The sequence below is a fragment of the Glandiceps talaboti genome, chromosome 18, assembly GCF_964340395.1.
Source record: "Glandiceps talaboti chromosome 18, keGlaTala1.1, whole genome shotgun sequence".
Lineage (NCBI taxonomy): Eukaryota > Metazoa > Hemichordata > Enteropneusta > Spengelidae > Glandiceps > Glandiceps talaboti.
This window is the reverse complement of record NC_135566.1, coordinates 5035693-5049594: the sequence shown is the minus strand read 5'-3', so window position 1 is coordinate 5049594 and position 13902 is coordinate 5035693. Positions and strand designations below refer to the sequence as shown.

The window sequence follows — 13902 nt, the reverse complement described above, 5'->3', positions numbered from 1 at the left end:
CATCTAAATTTGATTCCTAATCTGAACTTGGCTTTTAATCTTTAGAATTTTGTAAGTAAAAGAATACAGATGGAAAATACTGTAAGCCTGGAAATTTTTGCTGAAGACTTATTTTTGCTAATTTTGCTGGACAACAGAAATGCAACTAAAGTGCCTTCTGTACATGAACACAATATACCAGTCTGGTAATTAGTAAAAAAATAGTCTTTGAGAACTAGCTGAAGACTTAAAAATGCAACATTTTCTAGTAGGTGAATATATCTAGGCTTACAGTAAAGTGAAACTGTCTCTCTCAGCTTTTTCGGATGACTGTTTTTCTCCCCTAAATTTTAATTCCAATATGACATGAACCTTTAATAGTTAAAATTCTACAAGTAAGAGAAAGAACAGATTTATAGCAAACAAAGCAAAGCTTGAATTGTAATCAGGGCATGACAGGAAAACAAAATGGCAGAGTTGTCACCTTAGATTTACAAGGATGTCATCTAGATTATAATCAGTAGTTTGTTTAAATCAATATATCAGTCAGCCGTGTGTTGATGTACATCTTACTTCTTATCCAGCTAGAATTCTAATCACAGCAAAATTCATGATATAACTGACAATGAACAACAAAATGAGGAAATGCAACTAAAAATGAGTCTAGGGTGTCAGTTTAGTGTTTTTTAGTGTGAGGGTCACTAACATTACTGCATAACGTAGAGTCATGTCGGTTTAACTTGTGATCATAAGTTTCAGTTTTGTCAGGTGGCAGAGTGTGATGTGTAAATATTTTATGATTATTATTCTTCCAAAGGAAGGAAATAAGTTAAGACAGGAAGATTTTAACACAGAGATTTCTTATTTATTTATCTTTATATGTCGATACATATAATTCCGTTTAGTGATTTTGACAGCCATGATTTCAGGTTATAGTGTGTGGAAGATTTCTAATAATGTAGTCCATAGGAAAATACTGACCAAAGTTGTTAGAGAAGATGTTATAGTTTAGCAGATATGGTATGCTTGGCCTTAATAAGTAATTTAGGAAGTGTGGAATTTATGCGTGGTACAGTTGTTTATTTTGGATTCATTCTCTAGCTGATGTACCATTTAGAAGCAGACGTGGAATTCTCACCTTTGGACTAATGTTCCATGAGTACATTTATGAAAATGAAGATTTATAGGCACAGGAAAATTCTCTAAAAAATGTGCTGTTAACGAAGTATTTAGAATGAAAGCCATTGCTGATATTTGACCGTACTGAATATGATAATTAATTCCAAACTGTTTTATGTGTTGACAGGCAAGAAGGTCATTTAGACTTGGCAGAGAGACTTGTTGAATGTCAATATGAACTCACAGATAAACTAGCCTACTATCTATGTGGTAGAAAACCAGGTAAGATTTTATCACCTTTATGCTTTGCATTTTCAGTACATTTTTGTTAAAATACTAGTCTACACAATTTTGCATGGCAATATACTGAAAGTTATGTCATTGATTAATGAAGGTACAAATGATAAGAAATTTCAATTAATAGTAGTCTCATATTCATAAATCCTAAGTGTTTATTACTTTCAATGAAAAGGTCATGAATATTCATTGTTCAACCATTGCATAAACATTTCTGCTGACTCCCATCATGCAATGTGGCCCACAGCAAAGATCCCCATTTTCAACTTGATGTTTCTCTAAAATCTTAGGTGATGTAAAACCATGACATAACTCTCTAGGTTCTAGAGTTGATGAAAATGCCTTTATTATCTGGAGTGGCTTTCCCTTTTAAGCAGTTATGTAATATTTGTATGTGTGACTATTTGCATGACATTAAATTTGTGAATGTGTGGATGATAAGAGTGTTCTATTAGTACATATGAATATATTCACCATGACAACAAAATATAGCAGCTTGAAAAAATGGTATATTTCACACTTTTTGACTTCAAAAGTATTTATGAAGATAATTAGAAATGCTTTCAAGTGAAAAAGAACTCAGCTTTTCAATGAAGACGTTTATGAAATATTTGCTGTCAAACTCAACAGCAATGATGCTACTTCTTTGAGTCCAGCTGCTTGGAGTTTTGGTTGCCTCACTATCACACTGTTGATATGATTGCTTATTATTATATATGTACCAATGATTAGTTGTATCAGTGTACACACAAACTATTGGTGTTTGCAGTACAGTACAGTACAGTATAGTATAGTCAGTACAATACCCAAAAGATTATTGCCTACCTGTATACAAGTGTGTGAATATCTATGTACATGAAATCATGTGAATAAACAGTTGTATTTGTTTACAAAATATGTTGTTTTGATGAATATAGTATGATAATAACAGAACTACATGACTTGTGATTGATAATTTGGAGTACTCAAGGTAATTGCTGTCACACTCACTGCAAGCATTCATTCAAATACTCTTTAAGTTCACCACACTGTTGCTCACACGTCATAGCAGACTATGATATTCTATGATAACTTTTCCCTGATACTTTGTGGATCATTACATTCATCAAATCTTTATTTCTTGTCACAGATCACACAGTAATGCAACATTTCATAGTTCCTGAGATGGCAGACAGTAGTCTGGACAGATCAGAGTTAGCTAAGGCTGCTAAAATGAAGCTGCAGGCTGTAAGTCATCACAAAATGAATCTCACTCTCTGTTACCTTGGTTACGTTTCAGATGAAGTGTTTCTTACAGCAGTAGATATGTAAGGGATTGAATATGCCAGGATATAATAGTAAGCTCATAGTTCATTTATGAATGATAACAGGGCCCAGGTGGAAATCAGCGTTTCTTGTTTCTTGTTTCCTGGCTGTTTTTAAGTAAATTTTATAAGTGAATTACTACTACTACTATGCTGTATGAGACAAAAACAATGTTCATTAAAAAAGTGACCATGTGGATGAAAATTGGCTATTTATCGTGAATTTATAATTGATAGAACAACTCTACAATATATTTCTACTGGAAATACAATATGAAAGAACATACATCAATTCTGTATTTATAATTCAATAAATTGCAAAAACATTTGATGTGTAAAATGGTTGTTATTTTAATGTATAATAACTAACATTTTACACAATTTTTAGCTTTTGGCAGTTTATTGAGTTTGAACAAGCATTATGGTATCAGCTGGAGAAATTGAAAAAAATAACAAACATACCCATACACAACGATGACGGTCAATTTGTGGTGGATTGCATAGTAACGTAGTTGAAGACACGAGAGATCACCCAGAACAACAAAATCGAAAACAAACAACACTAAGTGATGAAATAGTGGTAAATAAAAATATTGAGACACTTTCACCACATCAGATTTTAATCAGATTGGTGTCAATCTGACTTGAATTAACTCTATTATTTACCCTTGTGAGTTTTCTTGTCATTACAGTTACCTAACCATCTATTTGAGGAACTAGCCATGGATGTCTATGATGAAGTGGATAGGAGAGAGTTAGATGCTGTATGGCTTGCAACACAGAACCATAGTGCTATCGTTAATGAGAAATCTACCGTTCCATTTCTGCCAGTCAATCCAGAGTTCTCATCAACCAGGAACCAAGTAAGTGTTTGAAATCAGAAAGATTTGACCATGACCTTGACCATTTGGTCTGAATTTGTAACTCTACAGAATATGCTAGAGGCGAAATTTGATTCTTGAACTTTGAACTTTGAATTCTGAATTTGTGACACTGCATATACCAAATCTGAATGTAAAATTAGATTTAATGACAGTGTTCTTTGGTTTATAATTTCTTTATACTATTTAGGTTTTTGATTATTGTTTGTGTTTTTGTTTGATTACAGGGACGTCAAAAACTAGCCAGATTTAATGCCAGAGAATTTGCAACATTAATCATAGACATTTTAAACGATGCCAGAAGACGATCAAGTCACAGGTCCATAATTAAACCAATTGGTTAGTGTCGGTTTCCTTAATTTATTTCGTTAATTAAGTCTTGTTAATTGATTTCTTAATGAAGTGGTATTACTAGATGTCAATTACTAATGGACCAACTCAAGACAGATATGTACATGTGTTTTGTATAATGTAGTGATAGCCAAATACAATGGGGAAACTCGTTCTATTAAGTGATTGGATGTTTTAGTAGATATACATTTGTTTGATATGGATTTTTTCTGTGCAGTGCATTGATTTCTCTTGTCAGTACTTAGGTACTGACATGATAATGTAATTGATTACCTTGTACATTTCTAAAGAAAACCAATCAGATCATTATTTTGTACATTTCTATAAACCACCAATCCAATTGTCTACATGAAATGTACCACACCATAAGTATGGTTTTACTTTCTTCTCGACGAAAAACACAATCACCCAGGTGGAATTAACATGAAATGACAATAACATCCCCAGGAGGTCATTTTCCCTATGTTTGTTTATATAAAGTTATTTTTAGAAGCTTACTGAAAGAAAATACATGAATTCTACAAACCTCAAACAGAAAGTCAGCAATGTCTTAAAAAATGATATACCAGTAGTGAAATCGGCGAACATCAACAAAACTAAAGTTATGACGAAATCCTTATGTTTATGTTTACCCACATTCTTACTTTATGAAATAAAATTTTTTTTGTTTATTCCAGATTCTGTATTTTTAGCTTTTTATCTCCCATACATTGTTATTTTGAATTTGACTGTAAATGAGAATAGATTACAACTGTAATATAATTCAAGTTCAGTTCAAGTTCATATTTGTTGTACAATATTATTCTTGTGATTTATCGCACAGTTCATCATCTTTGAGATGTCTCTGATAATGCTTTATTTGTTTAATTGTACTTCAGACCTCAATGATATCATGTCATTTCGGGAACCCCCACCAGCACCCCCACCTGTCAAATCACAAACTCTGGATGTACGCCACCTTCCAGGCAAAGTTCCTAGTACAATCAGTGATGATGAACCTTTGTATGACAGCGTAGCGTCAGATGATGATACTGACCTTGAAGCACAACTGATGGCTGCCGAAGAAACCAACTCACCAAAGACCAATAAAAGGCCAGAAGTAAGTAACAGTGTAGCTTAGAACTTTCTCTGGTTGATTTCTACTATGTCCTCTCAACACAAGTTGGTTTCTACTACTTCCTCTCAACACTTGTTGATTTCTACTACGTCGTTTCAACACTGGTCGATTTCTACTCTGTAATCTCAAAACACACTCTGCCATTTGCCCAGCTATTCTGTATTCAAACCTAAACTTAGATTATGATGTCACTCTGCAACGAATCAACCCTCATAAATATTGACAGTACATTTATGATTATTACACCCCTTGCATGGATCTACAACAACACAACAGCCCTTCATATTTCCTCAACTCTGTTAATAACATAAATCCATTGTAGCCTCTAAAAGGTCATAAGATTAAAGCATTCATATCTCAACCTCTATCCTACCAGGTCCCCAATTATACAGCTAGGTTGGTTGGGGGAAACAACCTGGGGAAGTTTAAACTCAGCTGATCTAAATTCACCTCTGTGACTCTGACTGTCAAATTTGTTTCTTTGTTTGTTTTCTTTTACACTGACAAGTAAATTTAACGATTTTGTGTGTGGTTTTTTTTTTTCAGAGCATGGCATCATCAGATGTCTCCGATGGACCAATCACATTAGAGGAATATCTAGAAGTGAAAAAAGCTTTAGCTAGCTCTGAAGCTAAAGTTCAACAACTCATAGTAGCAAATAAAAATATGACAAAGGAAATTACTCTTTTACAGTCTGTGGTAAGAAAAGATTTACTGTAGTTTCAAAATTTTCATGAAAAATTCTGTGATGACAAGATGCAGTCTTGCATATCAGCTCTTTTTGTAAACCTTCTTCCTGGAACTGATTATGAAGACAAATTTATCAAAACTTTCATGAAGTAAATACTGTCACATTTTCACAATGAATGTACGAATTGAGCATAGTTGTTTTTGTTTCCTCAAGGTGCAAAAATTAATGCAGGAAAACTCCCAGTTACGGACACAAACTGTAACTAAAGCTGCAGAAGCACCGACAATGAGTAACGGACATGACAGCTCACAGAATGACATTGCCAGTAATACAAGTCGGTCATCAAGGAGTCAGGGACGACCTCAGTCGATGTTTGAACCTAGGGTACAACAGAGACAAAACCCTTGGACGTCAGAAGGAGATAAGGTCCCTTCAACAGAAGATATCTTAGCTGATGTAGGAACACTGTTACCTGGATTTCAAGATGCTAGTAGCACAGAACCTGTGGTGAGTGAATAACACTCTAAATGTTGGTGGCGCTCTTTACACTCCTTCACCACTGTGACCACTGTTATAGTGTACTATTCAAATGGTGGAATTACATCATAGAACACCACAGTGGTCAGAATGTGAGAATAATAGTGCCTTGTAAACTTAAATATAGATTTCTTGCTTTTGGAAAATTTGGCATGTCATTGTTTGGTAGACTAGTAACTTGAAGCTTTTAGCAAGGTTCAGTTTGATTTGGTAGAAAGTCTCGATAATGGTAACATTTGACACCTGTTGTCAGCAATGTTAATGATTATTTATAAAAAATATAGTTACATCATGTGTACATATGCTTTCCAACCAGTTGAACTTAAACATAAAGCACCATTGTTGCGGCATAACTTTTAGACAACATTGTGAAAACTGTACTTTGGCCGTTTCTCACTTTAGGTCAAGCGAGGTGGAAGGCTGGGATCATCGTCATCTTCTACTTTAACCAAAGTGGAGGAAAGAGTTAGTCAGTGTGAAAGTGACTATGACAACACATCGCTACAACAACAAGACGATGTCACACAAACAAGGTAACCATGGTAACATGATGTAGAAGTGAGGCATTACCATATCTGTGTTAATTAAATCATGTTTGATGTGTATATATGGTGTGCTATAGCTAGATATCAACATTGTATTGTTCAGACTGTATGTGGTATCATAACAGTAGTATGCTAGAATACTGTGGTACTCTTGTTATTTAACAAGTTAGAAAATGTGTAATAAGTCTTTGATGTAGCCGTGTTGGAATGCATTGAAAGTAACTTTGTTACTAACTTTGTTTTGTCGGCGTCCTTGTAGCTCTTTTTGTAGTTCTAGCTATTTTTAACAATTTTTACAATTTTACAATTTGGAAAATATATCAATTTAAAGAGAACCATGACTCTAAGGTATTTTCATAAACTTAGGTTTCTGGAGAATCATTTCATCATTTAATATCACATAAATTTAAAACGACATGGATGAGAGCATGCGCACGCACACACACACACACATTCACACTCACACACACACGGACACACACGGACACACACATACACAAACACACACACACACAGACACACACACACACACACACACACACACACACACACACACACACACACACACACACACACACCAAGTTACCATTGAATTATTATACAGTTGTAATGTTTTCATAGTTTCCATTGAATTTGAGCTACAGTTAGGTTACATGATACGTAGTCAAACCTAGTCATAGGGAATGATATTATCACAACTCCTTCTTTATTTCTCCTAATGGCAACAGTGAGTTTCTACATTTGTTTCATGCTAGCAGTCATGAAGCACAGTCACATGACAGCCAGTCAGCTGCAAAACATTCAGAAGCCAGTGGGTCTGGAGGCACTGACACGGGACAGCCAGGAGAAGAAAAATTACCTTCACAGGAAGCTGTGGTCAGGAAAACAGAACAAGTAACAAAAAAAATACAAGAGTTGCTGATAGCTGCACAGGAGGGTAAACATGACAGGTGAGAAAAAAATTGTTCCACATGTGTATGTTTACACCTGACATTGTGATTGTGATAGTGTGTATTGGGTTGGTTTACCGTGCTGTGAAGGAAAACAGAAAAACATGTAGCAGTGGTCGTATGAGGGCGCACTACATGCTGCTTGCTAATGGTAATGCTGTTAAAGAAAAACAAAAGAACATGGTGCATTGGCTAATTGAGGGCACACTCCATATGTTACTGATGCATTATTCCACATGCCTTGTTGAAGACAATGACAACTTACATTCCATTTGCATTATATTTTTGTGAGAGTGAAAATGTTAGTCTGACTGATGAAAGTGAAATAGAAATGAATTTATGTCATCAAAATATCGATTCAAATTTCCAAGAAATGAAATTCATGTCGTTATTTTAATTTGTACAGGTTCATACCATGTGCTGACAATATACACCAAGCAGTGTCTGAAATGGCAGACCTTTTTCCAGGGGTAAGTAGATTTACTCTAGCTAATCACATTTGATACAATGTTGCTTCATTCTTATACAATGTATGACTTCAAATTTATACTTTGGTCATATACATTTCAGTTACTTTGACAGGAAATCTTTTTATACTGTCATTTTCAATTTTTCATGCATTTTTTGAAAAATATCTTTGAAAATGAATACTAATATACTTTTGATTTTTCTCTTCTATGACATTCTACAAATATCCTAGGTTTGTCAAATACCTTATCATTTATTGACTACAAATTTTTTTACTTAAAATTTGCATATACAGGAACTTGACTCTTTTATTTTCATGCCATATATTTTGGAAAACTTTTAGATGCTTTTAGTCAAAATTGTTGTGTAAATCCTTCAAAAATCACATCAAAATTGTACTTATGTAATTTTCTTTTTTTTTTTTCATTTTCCATTTTTCTCTCTCTGCTCCTCTGTGTGTGCAGAATCCATGGTCTGAAAATATGGCGTTATCTTTGAAGCTCCTCCTAAACAGTGCAAGTCGATTACAAGCCGAGTGTAAAGCCGTGTTGCTACGGGAACCATGTTCAACCATAGACTTCCAACTAGTTACACAAATGGTCATTCAGTGTGCATACGACATAGCAAAAGCAGCCAAACAAGTTGTTACATTGGTCCAGTAGTACACATACAGCCAGGAAACTCTTTAGACCAAATTTTTAAAATGAAGATGTTTCTTGTTCCTGAAATTCTAGACATTCATTTGCTATTAGTCTTTGACTTAATAATAGCATGAGAAAATGAAGGACGTTATTTAAATTGTAACAGTGATAAACCAAGGTCAAGGGTCATGACACATGCTCAAAGGAACTGGAACAAGAAACATTTTTATGACAACATTGTAGGTAGACATTACTCTAAACATGATATGTATTTCTTGCCTGGTAGTCCAAAATATGACAATATGTTATCCTGGGGCTCATTACTGAGGGTTTTGAATTCTTTCAAGGTCATGACCCTTATCACTTTACCTACCCTTCAGAAGTATTCTCAAATTTTAGAGTTGGAGTAGCAAGCACCCACCAGTGACTATTGGTAAGGTAGACAGTGGCAGTAGAAAGAGCGCCCTCTTGTGATAATAGTCCAGGGCACACTTGCTTTGCACAGTAATAGTGCCATGATTTGTAATATACAGCGACCTCTAGTGTTCAAACCAATAGGAAAATTTGAAGAATCTACAGACTGTAAAATGTAGTATGTTATCAGCACATATTGATAGTCTGCCTAGCCATGTATTTTTTAGCCAAACCTTACTACTAGAGGGCACTGATTTGAAGTGTCATGACATTCAGCCATGTATTTTATAGCCCACTAGATGATGCTGATCTGAAGCATCTTGACTCTGCCTAGCCAATGTATTTTGTCGCACAACCATATACCACTAGTGGGTGCTGATTTGAAGGGTTTTCTATCAAATGTTGTATGTACATATTTTTAAAAGTGTCACATAGTTCTGGCGATCTTATTTTGGTTGTGCAATATTTATGTTATGCCATAGAGATACCATAGCAGAATGCTATTTCTAGATTAGGCAGTGGATCACAATAGTTTTATCAAAATTTGTTTGACTCTTGGTTTTCATGTATTTCCTCGTAAGTTTCAACCCAGTATTAGCTTCATAACTTCCCCATACACAGATTTTCTTTTTCTGTTTTATTGACAAAAAAAAACATGGAAAAGCAGCTGGTGTCATCTTGTGCTCCTTGACATTATACAGATGCTATAATCTCTAATATGCAAATTAGCTGCATAATAGGCAAATTATTTAGGTAGTGTTGAAGACCTGATACATTGATATTATCATGGTCTGCTGTCCAGATCTGAAGTTATGTACTTCAGTGTCTTTGCCTAAGAGCTGGGTACCCTGGTAACAGTGAGGGGAAAATCTGGTAAAACTGGCTTATTTTCTATACGTAATACCATAATTTTCGTGGGTAACCCTGGCGAAATGACTGGGGATCTTAGGTAGATTTTACCTACTTACCATGCTTAACAAAAACACTGTACTTTTCAAGGGGGTTGTTACATGCCTAGAATTTAAGCAATACATGGGTGAATTGAAATCATTTGCCAGAGTGTAAAACACACCAGAATGTCTGTATCATCAAATAACACAGATTTTGATATGGTACACCCCCCCCCCCCCCCAACTTGACACACCGTGTAACATAGCTATGAAGTATCACTACATTTGATCCAAATGTTTTTGGATGCCTCAGATACGCACACACGTCAGCCAGACAGACACTTTACCATGCCTTTAGCACTAGTGTACTGAAATTTTCTTTAGTTTTAGCATATGCTGATATGATGCATGACATTTAGACATAACTTTATTGTAAAATAACTGCCTGCATTTAAAGCTTTATATACGTATATTACAGTCAGCTCAGTTCATTTCTGTGTCCATTTCCATGCATGAAACCAGCTACCGTAATATATGTCATCTACATTGTAAATATTCTGTGTTTACTTCGTAGCGTCAGTGTTTTTGTCTGACTACACATTTATATAAAATAAATAATTAGATTTCATTATTGCAACTGTAGAGTATCGTATATCATATAAGTCTGGTCGATCTTAGTCTGTAAGGTACGCCGCGATGGGGCGCCCTCACACATCAGTCAGCCCCTTTCACATAGAGTAGGTAGAGTAGCCCGTTGAGGGCGAGGCAACACGACGTATCTTACAGTCTAGGTTGATCGTATAGTAACCCCACAGTATCTGTTGCCCTTGGTGATGAGCCCGTCATTAGTCATGATAGATTGATATAGTACCTGTTTTATATATTACTATTATTGTTAATAGCCAAGATGTATTTATACAAGCCAGAGATAGACTTTTCCTAAATAAATAAAAACAAACCTTAAGATTTACATTTTGGAATACACTGACCATGTAGGTATTTATCTTAGTAAAGCCTGATATTGAAGAGGACGAGTTCACCTGAGTGAAATGAGAACTATGACGTTAATACTCATGTGGGTATTTATCTCGGAAAAACCTGATATGGAAGAACTATGGTGTAGGTGCTGATTGCTATTAAAGAGAATTGGAAATCTGAATATGTTAATTAAACTTAAAGCCACAGAAGTTGTCTCAGAATGGTTTTCAGTAGCCTGTAAGATACACTCTGTCAGGGCAAGATGACCAGAGAGGGCGCACTGACACAACATGTCTCGGAAGGTTAAAGTAGCTTGTAACTTGTAAGATACAATGTGAAGTGAGATGACCAGTGAGGGCGCACTGACACAGTGTGTCTTACAATGTACATTTTTGAGTAGCCCAGTGACTTGGTTTCCGGCCATTTCTCATGTAAATAAGGATTGCAAAATGGCACCCCAGATTTGGACTGCGCGTGTTACACGGTCAAAGTTATCGAGCATAATGTTTAGCTACATGTTTAGCCGATCTGAGCTCACTCAACTTTGAAATCTTGTTTAAAACAATGCCCTACTGCACTTAACATGTGTTCAGCCATTTGGGAGATTCTCCTCAAGGGTTTATGGGAAAGTCACAGGTGTCGACATCATTTTTACCCACCCCCTTGTCCTGACTAAAACAAAGTGTCCTAAAGGCAGAAAAAGCCTGACTATACTTCTCCTTTAACAGTTTCTGTGGCTTTTAAACTCAATCAGAATGTGAATAGACAACTTTTCAAAAATATCCCCTTCCCACAACTACTATTAAGGATTGTATTATTTTATCAGACGTTTATGTAAATGAATATTAATGATATTCAAATTTATGCAGCTGTGATGAATAATTAAGACATTGTGTGATGAAAGTGACATGGTACATGAATTTATTCTTAGTTTTTGTCAGAGTGTTTTCAATGTTCCCACCTGAGTACTTGTCAATGTTTAAAGTTCAGGTCTTAATTTTGTGTTGATATGAAAGTAATCCTAAAGGACATTGCCTCACAAAGCAAAGCAAAAAAATGCCAACTTACAAAGAACATATACTTAGGCATTCATTTTATAGGGAGAATCTATTACACTTGTGGGGGTGGTCATGGCAGTATGGGGGTGGAAGTGGGTAGAGGGTCCCAGCAACCAGTGCAGATTACTGCTGTCATAGACTGTACAGTGTTCAGCTCTGTTGCATTGTGGGTAATTTAAGGATGAGAAGTCATTATATATTTCTCAATGACAAAAAAAAAATCAATTTTCAGGGTCAAAAATGGCTCTAGTTGTCATTTTCAATGCTTCAGGAATTTCTGAGTAGTAGTCATTTCTCTGTTGCCTAAAGTGATGTAATAAATAAACTGTATGCAACGCCTCTGACAATTGGGTAGTAAAAGCAATAGTCCAATGGAACAGCCAATCAAATGTTTCGTATTTCGTTTTATCGTCCATGGTCATTGTACAGCTCAACTAGTTTTGAATTATTAGGTCAGATTTTCAAAGACAAGAAGCAAATTATGTCTCCATCCGTTCAACAAAATATCTATAACTGAAATTTTTTCTGGTATATTATAATTTGAAAATTATAAGAGATTAAAGAAAAGGTTGCAAATTTGACATAATGTGTAATTTTATTTTGCCATGTCAACTCAGTGGTTACTCTATTGTTAAAGTTCTAGTCAGGTGAAAAAAAACAAGAAAATGTGTGGGAAAATAAGTATTACAGGTTAATTTACTTCAAAAGCCCAACTCATGACATGGTAACTCGTAAACTCAGTGATTATGGAGTTTTAGCTGTCAAAACTTGCAAGAAAGTAACCAATGCTAATACTTTTAGAACTATAGATAACACTGTACAAGTGTACACAATGTCAGTTACACGAAATCATGCTGTTTATGAAATTTTAGTTTTGAAAATGAAAAACCCAGACAAATTGCAAGAAACAAGCAGTTTTCACCATTTTACAGCTAAAGATAATGCTACACATAGTTTCAAGTACATTGATAATAAAGGTAGTTCATGTTGCATTTTTGATTTTATTTCAAAACTTCAGATGTTAGTTTTAGGGACACTGAAAAGATGGACATTTTTTTGTCAAGAAATTTTCACTTATTTCGTGGAGGAAAGGAAAATATGAAGTGTGTCATGTCTGTCCTTTTTAACCACATTGTGCACCAGATGCCATGATGGGCAAAATTTTGAACCAGGTTTTGACCAAAAATTCATCTAAAATCCACAGAATTTTTAGTAGGGATGTACCAAAGTATCTTTGATATGTTCGCAGTATCACACCAAATGATACTGGTCACCAAGACAAACAATTCAAAATCAAAGAATGTAAAGAATTCTTGAAGTCATCACATCAAATCACAATGCATCATATATAGTCATAGTGTTGATACTAGAGAACACAAATTTCAACAGAAAATTACTAAAAGTAGTATTTTGCAGTCAAAAATGTCGGTCGTCACTGAACTCACAAATTTTACATTGTTTTTGCCTGTCTTTTCATGTTACGTATTTTGTGTGCTGTACAGTATCCAGGATATATTCACTTCACTACACCTTTTGTTTTGGGTGTATATCAGAGTTTGTCTGTTTTATCTTTTTTTTATGTAAGTTATTCAATCTTGCATAGCTTTTAACTTACATGTCAAACCGTGACTATTATAAACGAGTAATGTAATGGGAGAAACGCAATTCTATATTTTCGTTGT

The 13902-nt window shown here is 34.9% G+C and overlaps 1 protein-coding gene across 3 annotated transcripts in view; it reads left to right on the top strand.

The window, feature by feature from the left end:
* Nucleotides 1-13892, top strand: part of LOC144449606 (ARF GTPase-activating protein GIT2-like) — a 45773-nt gene extending 31881 nt beyond the window's left edge. Inside the window, exons 7-17 of one of the 3 annotated variants that reach the window (XM_078140174.1) lie at nt 1286-1380; nt 2525-2622; nt 3392-3562; nt 3808-3919; nt 4810-5030; nt 5595-5747; nt 5953-6246; nt 6679-6809; nt 7580-7771; nt 8178-8241; nt 8704-13892. In XM_078140174.1, coding sequence (XP_077996300.1) covers nt 1286-1380; nt 2525-2622; nt 3392-3562; nt 3808-3919; nt 4810-5030; nt 5595-5747; nt 5953-6246; nt 6679-6809; nt 7580-7771; nt 8178-8241; nt 8704-8901 — 1729 coding nt within the window. In that variant the 3' untranslated portion in view covers nt 8902-13892. Of the gene's footprint in view, nt 1-1285; nt 1381-2524; nt 2623-3391; nt 3563-3807; nt 3920-4809; nt 5031-5594; nt 5748-5952; nt 6247-6678; nt 6810-7549; nt 7772-8177; nt 8242-8703 lie in introns of all 3 variants that reach the window. The other 2 variants (XM_078140173.1, XM_078140172.1) reach the window with 2 other exon arrangements.
* Nucleotides 13893-13902: the final 10 nt, after the last annotated feature.